Below are 27,966 nucleotides of genomic sequence, written 5' to 3' on the forward strand. Positions count from 1 at the left end.
AATAGCATTGAAATTAAAATGCTTTCTCTGTTTTCTTATATTTTAGCCACCACTTGTTCAAGCTATATTTAATGGGGACCCTGATGAAGTTCGTGCACTAATTTTTAAGAAAGAAGATGTTAACTTTCAGGTAAATGCCTTATTTTTTGTTCATAGATTTTATTTTATTTTTTTGTCTTTTTCTTCTTATCTGAGACATTCCAGAAGTCTTTGTAATAAATTTATTGATTTACAAAATATAACTTACCCTACTACTATTCTGCCTGATTTTACCTACATTTGGTGGTGAACTAATTAATCTGTTTAGTTTAAAGAAACACTTGCCTATCTTTCTTCTTAAGTTTTTAAGATATTGTAATAATAATAAGACTGCACTAAATTGCAACAAAGTTACCAACTCAAATATGGTTTCTCCACCATATACCACTATCCAGCCTCTAGTTACTAATAATCCTTACCCACACCCATAATTCATGTTGGTGTTCAAGTCATCTCATTTTAGCCCTTTCATAAAACCAAGGAAAAAGATGGGGGACAGAAGAATGCCAAAATATTTCACTTTTTAGAGCTGGTAAACTGGATCAGGTTTCCTGCTGCCATGTTGGTTGTCCAAACTACTCATAATGTGACCTGTTCTTTGGCAGCTGGATAGACAATTGCAGGCCTTTTTTTCTGTAGGTGCAAGAGGCTTTTTAATATTGCAAAATCAGTCTAATGAATTTCCCAGCAGCCACTACGTTTCATGTACAAGCGGGACCTGCAAAAAATAAATAAATGTGGCATTGTGGAATTTATTGTTCAGCCACCCCTGCCTTCTTCCTTTATAATTCATTCCATTTCCCCTTAGTTTTCTCTCTTATTTGTATTCTCTTCCCAACAACCAGTCAGTATTCCATGCCCACTGAGCATGCTCAACCTGCTCATTGGAAGGTTTTGTGAGCTGTTGTCCCCTGATACTTCTTTCTTGTGCCTGAGTGGTGCAGTTTTGGCTACATATGAACTGGCATTAGGAGAATGAAGATAATTATATATGATGATCCAGTTATTATATTCATGCATCACAGTTCTTTGTATATTCACTTGGAGGTGTCACATTTAGTTCAGTGGGACTTACTCCCAAGTAAGGGTGCATAGCCTTGCAACCTTAGTCATGCAGTTATTATGAACATACTAATTATCTGATGTTATATGATTTATCATCTTACTGCTGTTAGAAACAGGATGCCTGACTAGATGATCCCTTGGTGTGAGACTAATGCAGTGTTATACATGCTTACTCAGGAGCGATACCTGTTTAATTCTGCAGGATTTTTTTGCTAGAAAAATGTGGCCTGTAATTCTAATTCCAAATTTCTGGGAGTAAGATCCATTGAATTCAGTAGGACTTGTTCCAGAGTAGAGATAGACACTGGGCTTTTAGTCTATCAACATTCCAGAGGGATATGGTTTTAAGTACTAATCAGGTATTTAGCATACAACTTATTTTTAATGCTGTTTTACAAAATATGATGGGAAAATTATGCTTTATTATGACTTTTAAAGAAGTTCTTACTGTATATGAGGAAAATAGTTATAGGTTTACTGGCGAAATCTTGGTTCAATCTCAACCTGACTAGAATTAGTCACTGAATTCAGTGGTTGTTACTAGTGGTTTTAAAACAAATGTATTCTTTGTATACTGGGTAACTTTTGTCATGATGGGTGTTGGCTGGTGAAAATGTGTAATGAAAAATAAATGATTGAAATCAAATGTCATTGAAAGAGGGGTGCTCATTAGAATTTTAAACCAATGTTTCAAATGCAAGATCTAGTGTACAGTAACTCTATTATACTTGTGTGAGCCAGAGCACAAGATGCTTTCCAAAAGGACACAACGATTTGGTTGTAATAAAGCCTACAGTGAGGATAGGCTCTGTTCTAGTTGTATTCTTCTTTATTCTGCAAGTTATGAACAAAACAGGAATTGAGTGAGTTGTGATCCAACATGTGTAATAAAATAATACATGATTAGGGTCAAACCATTCCCAATTTGTCCTCTGTTCAGTTGGGGGTACAGGCAGCCTCCTGTTTACATGTGTTCCATATGTGTGCAACCATGTATACGCACATCATGCTGAACCCAGAAATGTCATAAAGACAGCACTAAAAAGGTGGAATGGGGTGTTTGCAGGCATTTTCAAGGGGTTTAAATTATACGTGATTTCACTGATGCGAGCAGTGTCTCAAAATGTAATCCTTGCATAAATGGGGGGCTGCCTGTATTGTAAGTGTTTCAGATTTTCACCATGTTAAGTAGTGTGTTATTTTGTAAAGTAAATAATGCTGGAGTGCTAATTGATGGTGGCAGACAGATTACAATGAATTATAATGCTTAGTTGCTGCAAACCTTCCTTGATGCTTGTAGGCTAGAGCTCTAATCCTAGAGTGTGTCCTCTAATGTGTGCACAGATCTTCTGTGGTTGGGGATCTTCATTGATTGACGCATGCTGGGGAATTTTGATAAAGTTTATCTGCTTATAGTGATAGTGCAAGCCATTTGTGGAGGAGGAGCTCTTAGAACTCCCAGGTCTGAAACAGACTTGTGGATGAGGGTTGTGATATTTTCGTTTTGGGGAAATGTTACATTCTTCACTGTTTGGGTTGTCAATGAACTTAATTTAGTCTGGAGTAAGCAGGGTTTTTACTGGGACGCGGGAGGCGCTGTGGGTTAAAGCCTCAGCGCCTAGGGCTTGCCGATCGAAAGGTCGGCAGTTCAAATCCCCGCGGCGGGGTGCGCTCCCGCTGCTCGGTCCCAGCGCCTGCCAACCTAGCAGTTCGAAAGCACCCCCGGGTGCAAGTAGATAAATAGGTACCGCTTACCAGCGGGAAGGTAAACGGCGTTCCGTGTGCTGCGCTGGCTCGCCAGATGCAGCTTTGTCACGCTGGCCACGTGACCCGGAAGTGTCTCCGGACAGCGCTGGCCCCCGGCCTCTTGAGTGAGATGGGCGCACAAACCCCAGAGTCTGTCAAGACTGGCCCGTTCGGGCAGGGGTACCTTTACCTTTACCTTTAAGCAGGGTTTTAGTTGAAACTTTGGAATAAAGAGAGTTCTCCCCTGCTAATTATGAATAAAACTTGACAACATCCATAGGAATCACATTCAAGTATAATTGGTGAAGATACAGTAAAAGCACAAGCAAGTGCAGTTGCTTAACTTCATTGGCTAGGATCTGTAGAGCTTGTTCATGAGTGGAATAAATCCTGACTGGGTGTGTGTTGAGTATTTTCCTTCTAGCTGCATCCTGGAAGGAAAATACAAGGTAAGGTGTAAAGTAGGAGGGGATGTCAGTTTCTGGGTGCATATGATGTTCCTCCTAGTTCTCTAGATCCTGGTCACTGTGCAAGAGTAGCAAACATCCAGTGCTCTGCTAAGGTTGAATAATAGTTAAACAGTAGTCTGTTAAAGTTGTTTCCTGCCTTATGCCTAATTTTACTCATTGTTGTCCACTCATCAGCCACTGATGTAGTTTCTGGGGAGGTAAAAATTTTACCGTGTTTAAGCTTGAGGCCATGCTATTTTGCATTTTCTTGGAGTCACCATTCATGCTCTATAGTTATAGAAACAAAGTGGGATGGAACCGTGTGCAAAGGCCCTCCATTGTGCATTGGTAGTTCACTAGCACAGAAGAGACATTTCTAAAAATAGACACTGACCAACATAATATTTCTAGACAAACATGATTTTTCATTTCCTTTTTATGTAAAGATGCCAACAAACTGATGAGCCATTTCCTCCCATTTAGTAACGTAAGTTTGCGCTTACTTAGAAGTGTTAAAATTAAAAAAAAAACTTCCCAGGAGCACATTAAAGACCGGGGCGCTGTGGGTTAAACCACAGACTTGCCGATCAGAAGGTTGGCGGTTCAAATCCCCGCGACGGGGTGAGCTCCTGTTGCTCGGTCCCAGCTCCTGCCCACCTAGCAGTTCGAAAGCATATCAAAGTGCACACGAAAGCCTATACCCAGAACAAACTTAGTTGGTCTCTAAGGTGCTCCTGGACAATTAAAATTTTTTTTTTTCTTTGACTATGTCAGACCAACATGGCTACCTACCTGAATTTAGAAGAGTTAGAAACTGAGATATATATGAAAGTTAGGAGCTAATGTAATTCCTTGTCGCAAAATGCGTCTAGAACAATGGGAGTCTCGGACGCTGTTTGCACTGTTCTGTGTGAATAGTTGAGTATTTTTCTAGAGGCAGAGAGAGTCCTCCCCAGTTTCCAGGATGGGATAGTTCACACATGGTGCTAGGCTATGATTTAACTCTATGTGGAGAAAACTTGGTGAATCCAAGGGACTCCTGCACTCTTCCTTCCTGGACTGCCAGGACAAGGACTTCTGCTGATATTACTTTCTGTCTCAAAGAATCTCAGCTTGTTTATTTACATTTGTATCTCACCCTCCCCTTTAAACAATCCTGGGGTAACAAACATCAAATGCTATACAGTACAATTTAAAATAAAATTATTTTTTGACATATTTTAAAACATTGTAAAGCCATTTAAAACATTTATAATATCTAAAACAACAACCATATACCCTCAAAGTTATTAATTTCATATTTACCATGGCTATTTTCTATCACTCATCAAATGCCTGGGTAAATATGAATGTTTTAACATGTGCCCTGAATGCCAGTGAGGGATATAGGTGCACCTTACCAGGAAGGCCATTCCACAAACGGGGAGCCATCACTGAGAAGACCCAGGATCCTTGCAATAAGATGAATCTTCACATTCATGAAAGCGCAGCACTTACAATATTTTGAAATACAGTGGTACCTCTGGTTACGAACACTTCTGGTTATAAACACCTCAGGTTATGAGCTTCGCTAACCCGGAAGTAGCTGCTCCTGGTTGCGAACTTTGCCCCAGGATGTGAATGGAAATCACGTGTCAGAGGTGCACGCGCAGCAGCAGGAGGCCCCATTAGCAAAAGCGCATCTCAGGATAAGAACGGTTTTAGCTTAAGAATGAACCTCCGGAACGAATTAAGTTCGTAACCAGAGGTACCACTGTAACTATCATTGCAGTATTACTTGGGCATGTCTAAATTAATGGTAAGCTAGATTGTGGAATAGTACTGATCTGAGGCATGTGTAATTTTCATCTGATCTCCCCAACCTTGCAGAGAGTGCAGATATTGTAGTTTTGCTGGAAATTGTTTTGGAATGGAAATGAACATGCTTACCTACTTTTGTGCTACAGAAACAAATAAAGCATATATTAAAACCCCTCAGTTCCATTGTTAGACACACATTCATTTCTTCTGATCGCCCAGCTGTGAGGCGTGAAGGCCGCTTCCTGCAAGGCCCTTTCCACCTGGTCTAGGGGGTGGAACCCAGATTCACTCAGCCCTACTATTTTAAATATGTATTCTGTAGTTGACCTCCTTTGTAATGTTTTATTTTGAAATCTAAGATAATATTTTAGTTTTCTGTTATGTTGCTTTGACTGTATGCTCTATATTTGACTTTCTTCAGATTGTTTTATTGATTTAATATGCTGTAAACCGCTTTGAGATTTTTCTTAAAAATATAAAGCGGTATAGAAATTTTAAAAATAAAATAAATAGTAAAAAATTGTTGGTCTTATCCTTGATGATATATTTCTGCAACTTCAGCTACAGTAGTTTTTAAAATGACAAATATATCACAATAAAATCTGATTTCCCTATATTTGTACTTGGAACTACTTTCACCTTACAGATATAATCGTTTTTTAAATGACCAACTAAGTAATATAGAGAGGGACGTGGGTGGCGCTGTGGTCTAAACCACAGAGCCTAGGGCCTGCCAATTAGAAGGTTGACGGTTCGAATCCCCGCAATAGGGTGAGCTCCCGTTGCTCGGTCCCTGCTCCTGCCAACATAGCAGTTCGAAAGCACGTCCAAGTGCAAGTAGATAAATAGGTACCACTCCGACGGGAAGGTAAACTGCATTTCCGTGCGCTGCTCTAGTTTTGCCAGAAGCGGCTAAGTCATGCTGGCCACATGACCTGGAAAAACTGTCTGCGGACAAATGTCAGCCCCCTCAGCCTGTAAAGCGAGATGAGCACCGCAACCCCAGAGCCATCTGCAACTGGACTTAACAGTCAGGGGTCCCTTTACCTTTTAAGTAATAAAGAAGCTGAAAACTAGAGCCAGGATTCAAGAACTTTAGGCTATGTGATGGGGGTTTGAACAGCTGATCCCTATGTTTTTTTAGTTTCATGCTCTTTAGCTCCTGGTCTATGACCTTGCATCCAGGGTAAAAGGGAGTTTTCCAAGAAGAATCCAGTTGTTTTTAGATAGAAGACATGCTTTGAAATATGAAAGCACTTTAAGGAGATAATGAAGACCTCTGTATATGTCATATCTCTGTAAAAGTGTAGATGTTGCCACTCTTGTACTTGTGAAAGCTATAGCCTTTGACAGTACACACTTTTCTTTCTTTCTTTTTTTACTTTTAAGAAAAGCACAGAAATATATGCCAGAGAGCCAATTATAGCTTTCCCCTGGTGTGCTTCTGTAGTGTACATGAGTTGTTTCAGGGTTTTTGGGGTTTTTTTTAGTTGGCATGCATCAGCTTGTATGCAACCAAATAGAAATGAATTAAATAAGGAAATCTAGCAAAACACCAAGCAGAAATTAATTAACTTCAAAAGTAGATACTGCTTTGGTCTTTCTGTTTTTTGAGGCATTAATTATTTAAAAGATTAGTGGATAATTTTCTTTTGCAACTGGAACCACACACAAGCAGAGATGTCATAAAAAAGAAAAATGCCTCGTTAAATTGTATTCTCTTCTTAGATAATATTTCAATTAGTAGCTTTCACAGATGTCAATTTTCACTGATCACTTGTGGGCAGCATCGCCCCTTGTCAGCTGTTGGAAATGTGGATTGCTAGCTTGTGGTCCTGGGTAGGAGGCAGGGTCCAGGGAGTATCTGTGATACTACTCAGAGTAGGAGACTGAGTGGAGGTGGAGGATATTGCTGTGATTTCTCTTAGGTGAGAAATGGATAATGTATGGGATTGACCAGGTGAGAGCTTGTTGGTTACAGCATTAAAGATCAGGAGATGGTTTGACTGGAAGGGTAATTTCCCAGCGAATAGACAATATTTTTGACTGTTGTAAGCACAGGTACTTTAATCATATTTTTACCTAGTTCTTAATGCAGTGTTTTCTTAGTTAATGCCATGCTGCTGCCTACTGCTTGTAATTAGATATTTTATTGCCGCTAAAGTGAGGAGTATGTTTGTGGGGTATCTGTATGCCCAAGTAGTCATGATTTCAGAGCTGGGAGAAATGAGTGGTCCTGGGGTAAGAGTGATCATGAGCAATGGAAGATATGGCATGTGGTGAAGGGAATAGCTTCTGGCAGGACTCCCCTTTTCGGTTTTCCTTTAGCCCTTACCTTAGCTCCCTGGTTATTCTATCACTAAGCCTTCCAGTTGTATGGTGCAGCCTTCTAGTCCCAGATCAGTTCATATAGTGATTTGATTGTGGATTAGAAAGCAGTCTTAAATGTGCATTACCAAGAATTAGGTGGAGTAGCTGGGCAGAGTAGATCTGACCCAGCTTTGCCCATCTAGGCAACAGCTTGGGGTCAGTTTACTTGAAGCTTTGCCTAATTTTATTTATTTAGCAAAATTTGTATACTGCTTAACAGGGACGCGGGTGGCGCTGTGGGTAAAACCTCAGTGCCTAGGACTTGCCGATTGTATGGTCGGCGGTTCGAATCCCCGCGGCGGGGTGAGCTCCCGTTGTTCGGTCCCAGCTCCTGACCACCTAGCAGTTCGAAAGCACTCTTAAGTGCAAGTAGATAAATAGGGACCGCTTTATAGCGGGAAGGTAAACGGCGTTTCCGTGTGCTGCGCTGGTGCTGGCTTGTCAGCTGCAGCTTCGTCACCCTGGCCACGTGACCCGGAAGTGTCCTCGGACGGCGCTGGCTCACGGCCTCTAGAGCGAGATGAGCACGCAACCCTAGAGTCGGACACGACTGGCCCGTACGGGCAGGGGTACCTTTACCTTTATATACTGCTTGCTTGTAATATAGAGAACCTCTAAGTGGTTCACAAAAATAGAAAGTAAAACATTAAAATTATTGATTAAAAATGAGTTATGAAACATTCAAAAGATGACTAAAATCAACATGAGCTAAAACAGAAAAATACATGCAACTTCTACATGTCTAGATAGGCTTGCCTAAGCCAAAATGTTGTAAGCAGGCTTGTGAAGGTGCCTGCCTGATGTCAGTGGGCAAGGAATTCCAGAGTATGTGCTGCCAGACGAAAAGATTGATTTCTTACAAGTTTGGAATGAGTATTGTGTGGCATCTGTAACAGATTATGGGATTAGACAGGTAAACTGATCCCAACCAGTTAAGAGTTTTATATATTTATAGTATCACCTTGAACCTGGCCCAGTAGCGAATAGACAACCACTGCAGATCTCTGAGACAAGGTGTTTCATGCAGGCAGCTTCTCACTCCTGTCAGCAACTGTGCTACAGCATTCTGCTATGACTGCAGCTTCCCAATCAAGTGCAAGGGAAGCCCTGCATAGAGTGCACTGAAGTAATTCAGTCTTGAAGTCACCAGTGTTTGAAGTGCTGTGTCAAGTTTTCCTGGCCCAAGAACAGCCATAGCTGTCATACTGGTTGCTGCTGATAAAAGTTACTTTTAGCTACTGAGGCTACATCCTGAAGCACTCCCAGACTGCTTACCTGGAGGAAGCACAAATGCTCTCCATAGCAGACAGTTGATCAATTTCTCAGACACAGGAGCCAGTCACTCACTGTACCTTTGTTTTGCCAGGATTCCAGCTCAGCTTATTTTCCCTCATCCATTCCACCACTGCATGCAGGCACTGGTCCAGGGACCTCATGACCTCTCCTGACTCAGATGTTATGTGGAATGTCAGCAGTGTACTGATGTTAATGTGCCCCCAAACTCCTAATGATTGCTCCCAGTAGCTTCATGTAGATATTAAATAGCATTGGGGGGTAGAATAGTGCACTGCGGCATCTCATAGTATAACCACCAGCGGTCTGGAAATCACTCTCCTAGTGCTGTCCTCTGGACTTTGTCCTGTAGGTAGAATGGGAATCACTGTGACACAATGCCCCCAATTCTCATTCTCACAGAGCTAGTCCAAGAGGATACCATGGCCAATAGCATTGAAAGCTGGGGAGGGACTGAGAAGCAGGAGCAATGTCACAGTCCCTTGGACCCATTCTATGTAATAGTCATCCATCAGGGTGACTAAGGCCAGGTCGGTCCCATGGCCAGGCCTAAACATAGTTTGGAACAAGGTTAAATAATATGTGTCTTCCAAGAATGCTTGCAGGTGCCGCACCACGACTCTCTCCACTACTTTCCCCAAGAAGGAGTATTTGCGAGCGGCTGATAGATATTTCAGTCCAAAGGGTACATGGCTGGTTTCTTTAGGCGTGGCCACGCCATCACATCTTTCAAGACAGCAGGTACCACAGTCACCTTGCCTCATATGTGTCTATCTGACCACTTTGATCTTCAGAACTTGTACTTTTACAAGTGCCACATGATGCTTATTGCACATTTGTGAGAAGTCTTTTAGTGTGGCAGCACCAGGGCTTTTGGAGCTCCCTGCTTGTTAACATTAGACAGCAGCCTTTGCTACAAAGTTTTGATCATCAACAAGCCTACCCAGACATAGTATTTAGTTACCTGTATTAGTTTAAAATGTTTTACTGATTTTGTTTGTTTTAAATATAATTGGTTTGCATATAGTTGTTTAAACCAGTTTTGTAGATTTTAGCTGGGTTTTTAATCTACAATTTTACTACGCACAACACTTTTTAATCAGGTAGTTTATACATTTTTCTATGTAATAACAAATGTAGCACTACCACCAATAATTTATTACTTGTACCTGCCCATCTGACTACCGTATTTTTTTCGTGTATAAGACAATATTTTTTCCTTATAAATAATAGGCAAAAATTGTGGGTCTTATGCATGGATAACAGAGGGGGGATGGGCGATTGGTGGCAGCAGCCAGCAGGAGATTGGCAGTGGTGACTGGGCATGTGATTGGTTGCTGTGGCAAGGCCTGTTGATGATTGGCTGTGGATGTTGATTTACGGCAGCGGCAAGGCGTGCGTGCGGCGAGTGGGCAGGTGGGCTTTTGTCGGCAAGTGTGCAGACGATTAGAGGCCGCGGTGTTACGTGCAATTTGCAGTGGCGGGCAGGCTGTAGAGCGTTTGGCAGTGGTGACCCCCCCCCCCAAAAAAAGCTCAATAACTCTGGGCAATTCCCCCCCCCCCAAGTTTTTTGTTGCAGTCCCAAAAAATAGGGGTTGTCTTATACATGGGGGCATGTTATACACAGAAAAATACGGTAATCTACCCTAGTCACTCTGGGCAGCTTTCAACAGAATACTGTATAGCAGAACATAGCAAAACAGAATATAGCAGAACACAGCCCTCCCACCAGATGTCAAAGAGAAAAACAACTACCAGACCTTTAGAAGACATCTGAAGGCAGCCCTGTTTAGGGAAGCTTTTAATATTTAATAGACTATTGTATTTTAATATTTTGTTGGAAGCCACCCTGAGAGGCTGGGGAAACCCAGCCAGATGGGCAGGGTATAAATTATAAATTATTATTATTATTATTATTATTATTATTATTATTATTATTTATACGTCAGACATTAAAAGGCTGGTAGGTCACTGTGGTCCATAAAGCTTCAATCTCCCTCACTAGGAGACATCTGAGTGCCTTTTCCAACACCTTGGAACACTGTAGTTGCTCATACAGAACAGGTTCTGTATGTTTCTAAGAGATTTGTTGATGACACTAATATCAAGTGTGTAATCTACCCAAACCTTGGCAAGAACTATTTTTAGGTCCATCAGGATTGTACTTGATTTTAATGTGAACACTTTATTAGCAGTACAGCTTGAATAACGCTTATATTTTATTGTCTCAGAGTTTCAGTGTGCTAAGGAGAAAGAACTGGAACTGAAAGTATAAAGGGACTGTGCAACTGTTTTTCCAGCTACAAAAAAGTGCAGCACCACTTTGCCAAATGAGATGCCAAGAGAACACACACACACACACACACACCTTCTGTTTGCTGTGATTCTAATATTTAAGGTATTAATTAGGCACCTCTTTTGTAATGCATGAAAAGACAGCCCTTGTTCTCTGAATTTTGTGTGCAGGGGCCTGTTTTGGTTTATTTTATTTTATTGCTTAGTTGCATAACATGTTCAGTTTTGAGCTCAGTGTGTTCCAGAAGATTCAGACTTGTGGAAGCTAGCACTTCTAGCATATTGTTAAAGCATGTTGAATTCAAACTGTAACGGAAGAAATTAATAAATTTTGAAAACTTCCTATATTTGGGTGAAAGTTGCTTGGACCTGTACAGTTTAGGTCTACAACAGTGAAGGGGAACCTCTGACAAATGGGCTTAATTATGCCTGGTCTGGGTTCTAATTTGGCCCATAAAGCTTTCCCCCACAGGTCATGCCTACCTGTCATTATAATGTGATGTCAGGTGTAGGGCAGGTACAGACATGTCCACAAAGGAACTTGGCGAGTGGGACTTGTTGGATTCATGTTGAAAGCTCCAATTTAAGAAGCAAGTTTCATTGATTGGCACTGAGAGCACTCCTTCAAAGGAGCTTGCTCCATTCAGTCAAAGGGAGGCAGCACCTTTGAAGGGTACACATTCAAGGGAGTTCACTCTGATCTCTGATCAGCTGATGAGTGTTTGCAGTAGCCCCCTTTGAACTTTGACAGGTGTCCTTCCACATAGTTTAACTTGTGAAAAATAATAATAAATACCAGCATAAAAGTAATATTGTTGTATCCATTCAAGTCTAATGGTGCTTTCAAAATAAAGCAAATATCTAGTTGCACCCAAACATATGCCTTGGAGGTTGAGTTGATGCTTCTTTAATAAAAAATGTGGGTATTTGTATGGGGGAAGCAGTGGGAGAGTGGATCTTCCTTACGCAACAATAGCGAATCTCCTTGCATCTTAAAGAGTGGCAGATTTTTTATTATTCAAGGTACAACAAAATTCCGTTTTGTTTTTGCTGAAGTTGTGGAGAAAATATCTCGCGAGGTAGTAGTATTGAATGGAAAAGAGAAACCAGATGTTTTCTGTGCTAGTTGGTGGCCATTTATTACACATGTTAATAGGTCCGCAATGCAGAACACCTGTGTTGGCTGCATCAATACAAACCCGGGTTTCCTGATTGGTTGCACTTTATTAAAACTATGTGTGTCCCCTATCTCCTTTGGGTGACAGAGACTAGGATGATATGATATGTAAGAACCCTGTTAAAGGAATGACAAAAATAGATAGTAGACAAACATAAATGGAAGATCATACAACAGAATATGAATAAGAATACTTGCCTGGCTTGCTGTGTTTGTGTCCAGTATTTTAAGAGTGATGAAGTGAAATATCTTTTAAAGTAGTGTTTTAAAACAATGTTGTTAAAAGTTATTTATTCTGCTGTGAAACTCCTAGATCCACGGTAAGATAGTAAAAGTTAGTGAGGATAGTACTGCATTCTGTTAGGCTACAGCAGAAGGGGATTTGGGGAAACAGGGTCACTCCATCTGTTTTGTTGAGAGACTAGCAAGTCCTTTCTCCTTAAACTTTTCATTTCATCTGGTTGCTAGACTTGTAGTGTAGACCTAGTTCCTGAGTGTAGCTTGCCCCCTGCTCCCCCCTCCATATTTCTTTTATTTCATGTCTTTTGAAGAGTGTAAGCCTGAGGGCAGGGACTCTTATTAGTGATTTTTTAAAGCCGGGCTTGGAGCATTTTCACCAAAGAGCTCATTGAAAATACTAATGCTAATAATAACATTTGTCTGGATTAGTAAACAATGACATTCTTAGGAAGAAACTAGGAATTTACAAAGCATCATTCAATATAGTGTCAAGGCCTCTAGCACGTAGCCTTGGGTTTTCTTGTTTCTCATCTGCGCTTTGTGAAGTAAATTGACTTATATTGGAAGATGCATGCATACAGAATTCAGGAAACAACACATGGAATTGTTGTGTAGCTTCTTTTCATTTATGTCTGCCTTCCATTTTCTGGTTTGTGAAAACTGAAACCATTTTTCCCAGTCCTCCACACTACAGTTTAGAACATCAGGAGAAAGCTTAACTTCTGTCTCTCACACTTTTCCTGATTTCCTCACACCACAGTTTGTTCTAATATCCAAATCAGCAAAGTGGTTTAAGCAATATTACTGTAATTGGGAAGGAACATTCAAAGAGCTGTTTGCATATTCGGAAGTACAGTGGTACCACGGGTTACATACGCTTCAGGTTACATACGCTTCAGGTTACAGACTCCGCTAACCCAGAAATAGTGCTTCAGGTTAAGAACTTTGCTTCAGGATGAGAACAGAAATCATGCTCCACCGGCGCGGCAGCAGCAGGAGGCCCCATTAGCTAAAGTGGTGCTTCAGGTTAAGAACATTTTCAGGTTAAATACGGACCTCTGGAACAAATTAAGTACTTAACCCGAGGTACCACTGTAACAGCACATTACAGTTCTAGGCAGTGATGTGAGGTGTATCATTTTTATTACTATATTCCTATATGGACTATTTTCCAGTTTTAGAAATGTATTTTCATAAAATTAATTAGGCTGTAATCCTGTATCCACCTTCCTAAGATTAAGCCCAATTGAACTCAGTGAGACTTACCATATTTTTTGCTCTATAAGACTCACTTTCTCCCACCTAAAAAGTAAGGGGAAATGTGTGTGCGTCTTATGGAGCGAATGCAGGCTGCGCACCTATCCCAGAAGCCAGAACAGCGAGAGGGATTGCTGCTTTCACTGCGCAGCGATCCCTCTTGCTGTTCTGGCTTCTGAGATTCAGAATATTTTTTTTCTTGTTTTCCTCCTCCAAAAACTAGGTGCGTCTTGTGGTCTGGTGCGTCTTATAGAGCAAAAAATTTGGTACTTTGAGTAGACGTATATAATGAAAGGACAAAATACAAGTCAAATTCAGCAATGGAATGCATACAATACTGGTGAAAACTGGAATAAATCATACTTTTTTAATGATGTAACAGTCCTTAGGGAGTACATATGCACCCACAGCTCTTCTAGCATGCTGAAATGAGTAAAATGAAGTATTAATAGTTCTTCATTTTTTTCTTAAAAGTTAAATAATGGTATGCTATTGAGTGGGCATGACTTAATATATTTACAAGTATTCCAGTAAAAATAAATTTTGGGGCTTGTTTCAATATCTAGCATTTGAATTGCACTAAGACTGCTGTTCTACACCCTAACGTGGGAGAAAGTTAGTGATTACCAACCTTTATGGACCACTGGCCACATGTTGAATTTTGAGAGAGTGCTGCTGATGCTAGCCACAAAATACTTGCCATGAGGGGTGGAATAACACAAAACGGCTGCCATGGGGAATATCATATAACAAGATTAGATAGCCACTCCCAACAACTTTATGCTTACAATGGGAAGTCAGCTAGGACTTCCGACTAGGGATCATGGAGATCACACCATTATACAATATTGATTTCACATGCACACTTTGATGCTGTTGCTATCTAATAGCAACAGGGAACATTTCTCAGTATCGGGAAAATATACAAGGTGGCTGCACCCCCCCCACTCATTTCTCAGAAATTGATTAGAAGATACCTGCACATTTTGTCCCATAACTTCATTTCTAGGAAGGCTAAATCCTTTTTTTAAATGAAAACTCAGAATCTAGGACACCTGCCCATGGGACCAATTAAAGCCTTTGTGGACACCAGGGACTCTGCTACATTGGCAAAGAAAAAACGCTTTACAGTATGTGTGTTGTTTATGCATTCTCACAGTGTAACACTCCACGCTGTGGAGTTCTGTTTTTGCTTACCTAATTTTTCATACAAAGTTTGCAATGTGTTTAACTGAAACGCTTCTTCGATATGTGTAGATCCAGCCCAGGTTGCTGACTGCTGCTTTACACCATTATTTTTAATTAATTTGTAGGGAATGCTTCTACCACTTGTTATTATTTATTAAATCTTTCCTCCTCTTGCAACAGGATAATGAAAAGCGGACCCCTTTACATGCTGCTGCGTATCTGGGAGATGCAGAAATTATTGAGCTACTTATTTTATCTGGTATGGTGCTTTTCTTGGTTATGGACAAGATGTGTGACTGAAACAATCATTTTACAAGTTCTGCAAATGTGATAAGAGATATGAACAATCCGTTTATTGAATTTAACCTTTCAGGTGTTTAATGTACACACAAAACTAAAGTTTTGGTCATCCATTTTTGTTTTGTTGTGAATAACAGTAGAATTATTAAAAGTATTGCATACTATTTAAATACTGCTTCTATATTAAAAAAAAAATAGTGTAGCTACCAAATTTCCAGTTTTGTTTTATTTAAATCATTAGTTTTGTTGCTAATTTTACATATGAACTAAATAGAAGATATACTATTATGGAAAACTGATTGTTTCTCTGTTGCTAATATGTTTTTAGGAAGGCTAGGCCATGCCTATTTGTGAACATTTGTTGAAATTGAAATTTGAAATTACATGAACGTCAGTCATGGAGGCAACTTTCAGTATTTTCTATTATTGCATAAATGAAAGCTTGCTAAACATCAGTTCAGTTGAAGGGAACTGAGGTAATGCTGGCACAATTGAGCAATATGTGCCAGTGAAGTTTACTCCTGTTTGTCTTCGATGTTTCACTGATAAGTAAGCTGTTTAGGAGAGGGGTTATAGCTCAGGGGTAGAGCACATGTGTTGAATGTAGATGTCAGGCTGAATATCTAGAGTTTAAAGTTAAAAGAATCAGATAGCTGCTAGGCAACACCTCTCCATCTGAGACCTGGAAGAGTTCTTGCCAGTCAGGGTAGACAGTACTGGGCTAGATTGACAAATAATCTGATATGGCTAGATTGACAAATAATCTGATATGGCAGCTTCCTGTTTTCCTTTTTAAAAAAGTGTTTCCCCTTTTTTCTGTTCCACTTCATCTGGTCAAATCGTTATTATATTCAAGTTTGAGTAGTATGATAATGTGGAAAAGGATGGTGCCTTTCTTGGAACAAATACCCAAGGAAACGGTTTTGCTCCTTTTTTTCCTTCTCAGGCCACCTCTAGTATATTTTCTTTAACAGACCTGCCATTTCATCTCTAAATGTTAGCGTAAGATTAATGCATGCATCTGTTCTAGTCTTAGTCCATTAACTAGTTCCCAGAGGTTTTTCTGATAATGTAATTTATACTCTGGGACACTGAGTACTACTTTCATTTTAATGTTGTAAATGCTGAAATTAGTATGTGTATATTTCTGTTAAAGATTAGACTTGGTGGGAATTGACATTGATGCTGCTTCTAGTCTCTCCTTCATTGGCATAGAATGTTTTAATGTGGGAGAAGGTAAAGCCAAACAACTTACAATTCTTCCTCTACAATTCCTGTCTTCTAGTTTGCTTACAGTGTAATGCTATGCATGTTTACTTAGAGGCAAGTCCTATTGTGTTCAGTGGGGCTTATTTCCAGATATACATACATAGAATTGCATCTTTAATCTTTGGTTTTTGTTTGATAGTATTGCTTTGGGACTACAAGTGCTCCATTCCTGAGTATTTAATGAACAGGCATGAAATACTGTCAATTAGCTGGGTATATACAGTATGCTGTTTTAATATAGAGCTAATCCTCAATCATCAAAGAAAAACAACTGGATTAAAGGAAATAATTTTCCCATCTAGTCAGGGAAACTGAATAGGTAGGGATAACAAGCATACTGGCTTATTTACTGCTTTATGTTACTACTTTCAGTACTGAACAATTCAGGAAACTGGCTGGTGGACAAATAAAAATTCTGGTCATTGTCAGGGAGAAACAAAAAAACTGCAATATGCAAAAACATTTTGTTTACACTCAGTCTGTATTTACTCTGCAGGAATATTTATGTTATTTTTCTGAATCTTTAATGGTCATTTAGATATTTGAATTTGTATCAAATAATATTCCTTTTTTGTATTTCCCCCACCCCCATTTGCAGGAGCTAGAGTTAATGCCAAAGACAGCAAATGGTTGACTCCTTTACACAGAGCTGTTGCATCATGTAGTGAGGTATGGGTTTGCTTTAAAACTCTTCAGTACATTTTATTGCAAAAGAATCCTGCAGACAGTGACACTGTTAGTACTAGACTTTGAGGCAGAAATATAACGACCCATAAACTCTGCCACCCCAGCACCGCTTTTTGTTCTCTTTTTCTCCTGCAGGTTTTAAAAAGCACTTTTATAGGGCAGCATAATGCAAAGCACTATTCAGCTCTAGTTGCCTGTTGTCATCATTTTCATTGCTTCCCAGACCCATGTGAGGACTGGAGGAATTCAGTGGAAATAGAGTTGCTGGTTGCTATGGTTGTAGCAACCAGGTAGTGCTTTGCTTCCCAACATATCCAGGTGCTCCTGTTGCTCTTTGCCACCCATACTTTTACACAATTTTTGCAAGCAGTTATTTGATCAAGTTCAGTTGAAAACTGTTTGTTCTGTTCTGAAATGGGGAAGAATTCAGAACTGAAATGAAACAAGCTTGAGGCTCTTCAGTGTTGCCGATGCTTTTCAGCTTCCCCTCCAACTCTGGTGGTTGCCCTGAGCTCCTTGTTCCCTCCTCAAGCCATCTTGTCTGCCCATCAGTGCACGTGCACCTTTACATTTGACTGTTGTCTTTGTTTCCCCGCCCATCCTACTTGCCATGTCACCAGCTGAAGGCAGCATATGGGTGCTCAGAGCTAGCCCCCCAGAGGATTAATAGCTCAGTTGGTGGCAGGAGAGAAGCTATTTGTAGTCAAAATCTGCTGGAACAGGAACATGGATTCTTCTCAGAGCTTGACCGAGGGAAGAATCCACATGCACATCATGTCTTTATTCCAGAGCTTTTTTCTTGCTTAAAGGTGGAAAGAGAGGGAACCTACAAAGGCTCCCCGAGGATCTGTGACAAACATTCATAAAATGACTATGATTCTTATGGACATAAGAATCCACTGTTGGTACTTTCAGTGGATTTTTTTTTTTTTTTTTTGCGCCAAGCTTTTCCAGCTAGATGAAAAAAACTTTTCAAAAGGCCTCTGTCCTAGATGTTTGTATATATTTTTATTAAACCCATATGTAGTTGGTTTTTTGAATTGTTTTCATTGTATGACTGTAAATCGCCTTGGGGATTCATAAATTAATAAAATAATATTCTGCCAATTTTTGCACTAAAAGTTTTTGCTCTGCACCTTTGTGCTGGGACATCATTGCAGTCAAATGCCTCCTAAACTGCTTTTGCCAAGGTCACGCAAAAGGACAGAATGCAAAATACATACATAATGCCTCCTGTTTTGATTTTTTAAAAATATTATTTATTATGCATGCATTATTTATAGGAGGAAAAGTTCTGAAGCGAAAACATTCCTGGGAAACTCATGGTCTGAACTGGATGTGTTTCCTCTGAATATCAGATAAAGTTTGATCAGTTTAGGCTCTACTTGATGTTATGTTGGTTTCAGATGACACTTAGGACTGCTGACCCAGGTTTCATTGTATGAAATAATAAGAGGAGTGTGTCTAGGTACAACGAGCCCTTCCTTCCACCCTGCGTAACCAAAATTCACAGGGCAATCCTTTACATATCCACTCAGTAAATCCCACTGATTTACCCGCAGTTGGGCAGATAAAGTATTCCAACCTCAGTCCCACACAGGTACTCCCTTGATGACCAGTGAACCAGCCAAGGTTCCCATAAGGAAATGTACATGGTTGCAGATGCTCATTTTATATTTTATTATTTTTATTATAAACACATATTATCAGGGGTTCCAAGCTGGCTATTATTTTTGTGTTTTATGGTTTTAGCTGCCTTGACCATTTAAAAATTTATGTGGAAAGCTGGGCTACACATTTTGTTTGTAGAGAGGACTCAAAAAAAGTTATACTTTGGGGGGGGGGGACGACGACACAAAAGAGGGCATGAGGAGAGAACTCACTTTCACTTGACTTCATACCCAAGCATATTATTATATTGCCCACTCTCACTAAACAGTCTTGCAACTTAAATAACACAGGACCCCACAACCTTCTAAATCCCTCAATCAATGGGAACAATTATCAATGCTGATTTTATGAATACTAGAAAGAATTTTCCTGCCTGTCCAAAAGGACAACTCTTCCTTCCCTGCTGGTGCTGGCAAGGAAGTGGAGACAAATATAGGGGGAACTTGGTATGGAAGCTGTCACACCCAGTCACCTGTTGCTTGCAGAAAGGCGTTCATTAAACCTTTTATAAGCCTTTGAATAGAGATTTGATCACATGCTTTGGACACTTGGTTGCAGAGTATATAAGAATTTTAAATGCCAGTTTTGATTTTTGTCCATAGGAAGAATACTTGGGTAATTGAAGTGGGAGGCAGGTTATTGGGGTGGGGGTGGGGAGTTAAGATAAGCTGCAAAGGAAACGAAATTGGGAGGTTACTTTGCTAATCTTTTTTATTTATTGGAAGAGTGTGTGTTTTATTATTTATAGGATGCTGTGCAGGTGTTGTTGAAGCATTCAGCAGATGTCAACGCCCGTGACAAAAATTGGCAAACACCCCTACACATAGCAGCTGCAAATAAAGCTGTCAAGTGTGCAGAAGCCTTGGTGCCACTTCTCAGCAATGTAAATGTGTCAGACCGTGCTGGTAGAACAGCATTACATCATGCAGCCTTCAGTGGACATGTTGAGGTACAGATGACTTCCTATATTTGACTCCCCCAAGCCAGCTGTCCCTCCACAAACAGGGGTCTGTTTACCTAATCCCAGTGCTACATGCAAATAAAACTGCAACATGCTTACTTTAGCCTTGCAGAAATACTGTTCTTTTTATTTATAGTATGGAAAGAAATGTTTCCTTCTTATTTAATTTAAAATGATATGTTTATCCTGCCTTTCTTGCATTGTGAAACTCAGGGTAGTAAACGTGGTTATCGGGCAGTCAAAATCCAAACCTGCTTAGCTAGAGCAAGGTTCCTGTGTCATGTGCCTTCATGACTTTCTTTCTACTTGAAACTGTTTAATGTTGATTAAGGGAAGACATACATTATAGTTACAAACCAATTAAAGCCTTTTAGTCTCCATCATATGTACTGTAGCAAAATGTTCATTGGTAATAGTTATTAATGTAATACATAACCATCAGAATCAAGTTTTTGATGACACATCTAATTCTTCTCCTTTTTCAGGGTTGCAAAAACTACTTCAATAGTGACTTTTAATACAGTTTTTGAAAAGTTGTTCTAGTGAAAATCCAAATAGCTAACTAAACTGATTGAAGCTTATTTATTTTGGTTATTTTAATCCTGCAGTGATCACATAGCTTATCAGTAACTTTCTCCCTCAATGTAGATGCATTTTAGTTTTAAGTGCTGTTGCAGGCATTAACTTTATTCAACTATGATTATGCTTTAAATTAATATAAATATTTATGTATATTAATATAACTTATCTTCATTTTAGATGGTCAGTTTATTGTTGTCTAGAGGTGCCAATATCAATGCCTTTGACAAGAAAGACAGACGAGCAATTCACTGGGCAGCTTATATGGGTATGTAAAAGCACTTTGTTCTTCCGTACTTGACTTCCGGCAGGAATTGATTCATGCCTGATTTCTTTGTTTCAGGGTTTTGTTCTTAAAACAGGCTTCTGCATGCTGTTTCCTTCCTGGATCAGGAATCTCATAGGCTGTTTGAATGCGCATATGAACACAGAGCATCCAGTGCAGTCCTTGTTTGGTGTGGATAAGAGACTGATCTTTCCACCAGCCTTGTCTCAATTTTGCATCACCATGTCTGGTTTAAGGTTATGGTGGTCTTTTCTCCTGGATGAATCCCATCTAATATTAGAAATGCATCTAGCATGTTCATTGTGGATCTTTCACATGTAAAAGATCACCTAATGTACTAAAAAGAAATTATTTTCTCTGAAAGAGACAAGCATTATTGAATTGGTTGGGACTCTCCACCAACTAAAGAACAATTAATTAACTAAATTCTTTTTAATCAATTGTGATTGATCAAAGTATTCATTAAACATGTTACTATGTTACCCATCAGATGTCAAAAAGATAAATAATTACCTGACATTCAGAAGACATCTTAAGGCAGCCCTGTTCAGGGAAGTTTTTAATATGTAACGCTGTACTGTTTTCAACACTGATTGGGAGCTGCCCAGAGTGGCTGGGGAAACTCAGCCAGGTGGGCGGGGTATAAATAATAAATTATTATTATTATTATATGGTCCATGGGGTCACGAAGAGTCGGACACGACTAAACGACTAAACAACAACAAATGTTACTAAATAGCATAGGGACATTTCTGAGATATTGAAGAAAGTATGAGATGAAGTATAGAAAGAAAATCAGAGCTGTGGAATGGCTTTTGATCTAGTCAAGGTGTCTGCTAATACAAGGGTGGTGATTTTCACTGACTCCACTTTCTGCTCCAGCCCCCTGTGACCCCACACTCTGTTCCAAAAAGTTGGGCAACCCTCCAGAACACCATAGAAGGTGGTGCAGAGTGCAACAAATTTTGCCTTTATGACCGTACATACATGCACATGAACCCAGAACGTTCACAGAACAGATCTTTACCAGAGATGGTTTCATGCTACAGATCAAATTGCATTTGCTACAAATACCTTGCTTACTTCAGGGAATTTATAATTACTGTCCTTTCAGAGGAGCTAGCGGTAAGAATAGAATGGTTTAAAAGTAAATGAATAGCTTTGTGGTTTGAAGTGCCTTCACAGAAACATACAGGCAAAGTAAAAAGGGATTATACTACATAACCACTCACCCTATGTTAGTAGAGCTGACTGCTTTTAGGCAGAGCGAGGCAGTTGCCTCAGGCAACTCGGGTGTTGTCTGGGCTGTATGTTTAGTTACTGTTGTAGAGATAGGGAAGAAGGCCGAAGAGAGGTGTCAACAGAACTTGATGGGCCTTGAGTACAATGCACTTTGACTTAATGGGGGCGGGTAGCATACGCTGCTTCACCGCAGGCAGTAAAATTAGTTGGGCTGCCCCTGTCCCAAACCATGAGACCTTCTTACCCACCACAATCCTTGAAAAATTAGGGAGCTTCAGAAAGTTAAGTTGCTTACATTGTCCCCACCTCTGATTTACATCTCCAATGTATCATATGTGGTGGGAGTGTAAGGTGGTCAAACAATTCTGGAATATGGTACATGAAGAGCTCAAAAAGATACTCAGGAGTTTAATCTCTAAAAAAAAAGGCATTTCTGCTGAGCTTAGTAATGAGCGATATCCCAAAGAATAAAAGAAATGTATTCCTTTACGCAGCAGCTGCGACCAGAATTCTAGTGGCGAAAAATTGGAAAACAGACAAAATACCAGAATTACTAGAATGGAGAGCCAAAATTTACGAATTTGCGGAAATGGCAAGGTTAACAGCATCAGTTAGAGGTTGTCCTAATCAAAAAATTAATAAAGAGTGGGAATGCAGAAAGGTTTACGTGAAAAGAATTGGTTTTGGAGACTAAAAATTAATATGCAATAGCTTAAAGGGCGCAAGGAGATATGATAATATAGTAATAAAGATGGAACAATAAATATAAACAGCGAGTAACCCAACAATAAACAAAAACAATGTGTGTAAAGAAGATCGCACATGGGTGGAGGGAAGTAATGGGTCTCGGGGAGGGGGGAGATGAGGGTATTAAATGAAAAAATGTTAAAGATATAGATTGGATTTAAGAGATACAAAATAAGGAATTAAAATAAGGAGACAAATATTAAGGAATGCTAAAGTAAAGAAATATGAGAAGAGATTAGTACAAATTAAAACATGAGACTCAAGGTTTTGCCATATATGATTTTATTTTGGATGTGAAGTCTTTTGTTGTAAAGATTGTATATTAAGTGAAATAATAATAATAATAATAATAATAATAATAATAATAATAATAATAATAATAATAATAATAATAAAAGTTAAGTTGCTTTAACCCCTCCTTAAGTTGTTCCTCTTTAAATTTTTATTTGGCTTCCATTGAACTCTTTTAGCCTAGTGCCTCTCTGCACAGAAGTTTTGACTAGTCCATTTCTGAGAAGAAAATATACAAGTGTGTTTCAAGATGGGGTGGGGGAAGGAGAGAGAAAAAGGACAAGGAAGGGATCTAGCAAAAAATCAGAAAGAAGCGAACTTACCACAGCGGTATGATGTCTGGAGAATAGCAGCATGGAGCAGACTTCTAGGGAGATATGAAAAAGCTGAACAATCTCTGGGTGCAATGTGGATCCAGTTGTAGGAATAATTTATCAGTGTACATCAATTTTCACAAACCCTGGACTGAACAGTGAGCCCATAACAAAAGACACGGGTAAGTTTTCCTGGGGTAGCCTGAGTTGTTTTAGATCACCACAGGACTTAAAATGGCAAAGATATCTGCAACATTAATATGTTGCTTTTAGTGGCATGGTCTTGTCCTTTCTAAAGGCAGCTACACTTGGACCAACTCTCACAAAATGTAGACAGGGTGTCTCATTAAAGCAAATCAAGGCAGTATATACTAAGTGGATGACATACAAGTCACAAGGAATGGCTAACAATCAAATCAGAGGTGTTGCTTGCATTAAGTGTGGCAATTGCAACCTTCCAATTGTGGCTGGTGTGTGCAGGGATCAGTGCTCATTGCACCAGTGGTCCCTCCTTTGGTTTACCACAGTCAAGCACTTCTTGTTCAGATTAAATCCAAACCGCACCATCGGTCTCAGGGCCTGTACACTCTTTCTGTTGAACCAAACTACTTGGGAGCAAGGGAGCTGCAAAAAGGAGAATAAGAAAAAAATGCCCCCCCCCCCACTTACATTAGCTGACGGGTCTCGTAGATCAAAAGTACTGGATTTCACTTTTAAATTTTAATGAATAAGACCCGCAACTCACTGTTAAAAAGAAGGGCAATCTTGAATGTGTTCATCTATTATCAGTCATCATAACACCACAATAATCTCAAACATGTGACTTAACTCTGCCCCAGTTAAAAGCTTGCAGTATAATAAATAATATAATTATTCATTTTTTTCAGGTCATATTGATGTAGTAAAACTGCTAGTAGCCAATGGTGCTGAAGTTACATGTAAAGATAAAAAATCATACACACCACTACATGCTGCAGCTTCCAGTGGAATGATTAGTGTAGTCAAGTATCTTCTGGATCTTGGAGTTGATGTGAGTAAGAGATGACTCTAAATTGTTTCTCGTTATTTTGTACATTGTTAAGACATGAATACAGGTTTTGAGGAATTGTATGTAGTATGTACTGGCATAATATCTAGTCTGTTCTAAAAGGATGGTTCTGGAATAGCTAGTGTTCTTTATACAGTGGTACCTCGGGTTACATACGCTTCAGGTTACAGACTCCGCTAACCCAGAAATAGTACCTCGGGTTAAGAACTTTGCTTCAGGATGAGAACAGAAATCGTGCAGCGGCAGCGCAGCTGTAGCAGGAGGCCCCATTAGCTAAAGTGGTGCTTCAAGCTAAGGCCAGTTTCAGGTTAAGAATGGACCTCTGGAACGAATTAAGTACTTAACCCGAGATACCACTGTACAATTATTATTTTTAATTGCAGGCCTTTCCTTCTTGTAGACCATCTTAGTATAAAACAGGCAGCCTATGAAAGAGCAATAACACAGCAGGGAAGGGATTAGGAAGGTGACAAAATAATCTTAATTTCTGCATTGTTGCAGCCTTGTATGCATCCATATATTTATAGCTTTACAACTTGCCTAGGATAATCAGAACTCTGGAAGAGTACTTTACAGATTTACTGATTGTATTATATTTTCATGATGGAAGAAAGGTAATCACGTGTCAATTAGAGCTAAACTCTTGTAACTAATAATTGAAAATCTGAAGGTTTCTAATGAATCATATACCATTGTTCCATGTAGCCTAGTATGGTCTGCTTCACTTAGCTGCAGCCTTCCTCTGTTCTGCAAATCTGAGGTCCTTTCCATTGGAATTAAACTTGTGTCTATTCGTTTGTAAAGTGCATTTTCTGGTACTGGACCATGGTCCACCTTGATTCAGATTCAATGAATAATTGTCATTTTTATTGAACAAGTGTATCGTTCATAACATTTGCTGAATATAAATTATTATTGTGATGGACTAAAAGTATCCTAAGGACTTAACATTTGAAAGACTCCCCCGTAATATTTTCCCCTACAGATGAACGAACCAAATGCATATGGAAATACACCTCTTCATGTCGCTTGCTTCAATGGACAAGATGTTGTAGTAAATGAACTGATAGACTCTGGTGCTAATGTAAATCAAATGAATGAGAAGGGATTTACACCTTTACACTTCGCTGCTGCATCGACCCATGGAGCATTGTGTTTAGAACTTCTGGTTTGTAATGGCGCAGATGTGAATATGAAGGTAAAATGATCTGAAAGGTGAATTTTAAATGCTGTAACAATATTTATGAACATTTTCTTGGCATTATCAATATGCACGTCGTCCTAAAACGCAATATAAAATAATATGCACACTGTTAATATTCAACAAACACATGGCTCAATGCATTTTACTGTGTGAATAAGTGGGAGAGCTTGTAGGATTATGGTTCACTGATTTCCAGGATACTTTCTAAAGCCTACTTTTTGCCCAAGGGGCTCTGAGGAATCCCCCTACTTGATCAAGTTGTCCACAGAATCACCCATGTAATTGTGGTTCACTCAATGAAAACAAAGTAGATAAGGTTTGTACTTGATCCAAAATGTTTGAGAACCACTCATACAGGTCACACAAAACGGACTAAGAAGAAAGTTTAATAATTCACAGAGCTTCCAACTGACTATTGGAAATTTATGAAAAATAACGTTAGACAAAGCTGAACATTTTTTTAAATGTGCATCTGAGCATATTCTCAGATAAAGAACCCCCCCCACACACATATAACACAAAATAATTCATTGAAATGGCCTGTGTTTTACTTTGTAATGATGATCAATAGATACATAGAAATGTAAGCCAAAACTAAAGAGTGCTGGCAATATATTTTACCATTCTTTGTTCCACAATTGTCCCCCAATCCCCATTCTCTTGAGATGGGGAAGAGAAAAATACATTACTCTCTGAATATTGAAATGGGATGAATGCCAGTTTGTTTGTTTGTTTGTTTGTTTGCTTGCTTATTTACTTACGTGTTTAACTTTGTTTATGTGCTATCTTTCTGCCAATTCTCGCAAAGCAGTTTACCATTTGAAATGCTAGTATATGCAGTATTTTAAATAATCAGAATTTTTATCTTTGTATTTTATTATCACATTGTCTATATTAAATGTATGAAAACGTTTCTTTTTCTGACCGTTCTGTTCATGTTTGCATAGCTAATCATGGCTGCAGATTATAAATGCTTTGTCGCAGTTCAGCAAAAAATCGGAAATTACTTCATGCATTAAGGTTGACCTACTTCTAAGATGTGATTGTAGGGGAATGGTTGCATATAAAATATACAGTATCCTCCAGAATGGAATAGTTCCGTTGAGCATTGCTTCTGATTTGCAATGAATTGCTGGTGGGTTTCTGGTCAACACCAATGTGTCAGGTGACACAGGTGAAATATTTGTGTGTAACAGATTGGGTGTCTTAGGTGTACAATGAAAAGCTTGCTTTGACTATTCTGGCATCCTTGCTTGGGGATGTGGTTAAGGTGCTAGGTGATAAAGATTGTCTGCTGTCATTGTTGTATAAACAGCAAGTGCCCTGAACATATAGTTCGGAGTGGGCCTCACTGTGTTGTTGTGTGCAGTTATAATGCAAATATTTACAAAACTATAATGTTGAAAAGCCTCTAGCACAACATTACAATAGTGCAGGGAAGGAATATAAATGAACTAAAAATAAAACACTGAAGTTGTCTATCTAATGTTGTCAATTGACTTGGTAGCCATGGGTTGACTTCTTTTTCCCCAGAGTAAAGATGGAAAAACACCATTGCATATGACAGCAATCCATGGAAGATTTTCAAGATCACAAACAATCATCCAGAATGGTAAAAGAAAAGAAAACATATTAAAATATTAATGTTTCTGTCATTGTCATGCGATGCATATGGTTTGACAAATGTAAATAAATCAGTTAATTTACTAGCTTTAACCTTTTCTTCTGTCTGCCTTGTATGCTGAAATATGAATCTCAGAAATTTGAAGTTTCTGTTTCTGGAATCTTCAGGTTACTAAATCAATAGCAAACTCTTTCCTTTATTTAAAAACCTGTAATTCCAGTATGCTCCATCACCTTTATAAGTCTAGATTCTGTTACAGGCCTATAACACTAATCCTGCATTTTAAAACACTAATGTTAAAGTTGGGTATATAAAGTCATTAATTTAGCAGGAAGGAAGTGGAGTTATTCGGCTATTGAGGGGGTATTGTTTTTATTTTGATAGTGTATTTCATGTTTTTATGTTGTGATTTTATCCTGTGAACTGCCTTGAGACTGCGGGTGGTGCTGTGGTCTAAACCACTGAGCCTCTTGGGCTTGCCGATCGGAAGGTCGGTGGTTCGAATCCACACAACGGGGTGAACTCCCGTTACTCTGTCCCAGCTCCTGCCAACCTAGCAGTTCAAAAGCATACCAGTGTGAGTAGGTGAATAGGTACCATTGCTGTAGAAGGTAAACAGCATTTCCGTGCACTTGTCACGGTCCTCCGTGCACCAGTAGCAGTTCAGTCATCCTGGACACATGACCCGGAAAGCTGTCTGTGGACAAACGCCAGGTCCCTCAGCCTGAAAAACAAGATGAGCACCATACCCCATAGTCGCCTTTGACTGGACTTATTCATCCAGCGGTCCTTTACCATTATAGTGTAGTATACAAATTTAATAA

The 27,966-nt window shown here is 39.3% G+C and overlaps 1 protein-coding gene across 3 annotated transcripts in view; it reads left to right on the top strand.

The window, feature by feature from the left end:
* Positions 1 to 27,966, top strand: part of ANKRD28 (ankyrin repeat domain 28) — a gene marked incomplete at its 3' end in the record, with an annotated part of 88,082 nt that overhangs the window by 36,264 nt on the left and 23,852 nt on the right. For all 3 annotated transcript variants that reach the window (XM_082193319.1, XM_082193320.1, XM_082193318.1), the window contains exons 2-9: positions 47 to 130; positions 15,100 to 15,178; positions 17,087 to 17,157; positions 19,595 to 19,795; positions 20,567 to 20,654; positions 24,154 to 24,296; positions 25,300 to 25,512; positions 27,052 to 27,130. In XM_082193319.1, coding sequence (XP_082049445.1) covers positions 47 to 130; positions 15,100 to 15,178; positions 17,087 to 17,157; positions 19,595 to 19,795; positions 20,567 to 20,654; positions 24,154 to 24,296; positions 25,300 to 25,512; positions 27,052 to 27,130 — 958 coding nt within the window. The remainder of the gene's footprint in view (positions 1 to 46; positions 131 to 15,099; positions 15,179 to 17,086; positions 17,158 to 19,594; positions 19,796 to 20,566; positions 20,655 to 24,153; positions 24,297 to 25,299; positions 25,513 to 27,051; positions 27,131 to 27,966) is intronic.

Source organism: Podarcis vaucheri (genome assembly GCF_965113315.1).
Source record: "Podarcis vaucheri genome assembly, chromosome: 12".
Taxonomy (NCBI): domain Eukaryota; kingdom Metazoa; phylum Chordata; class Lepidosauria; order Squamata; family Lacertidae; genus Podarcis; species Podarcis vaucheri.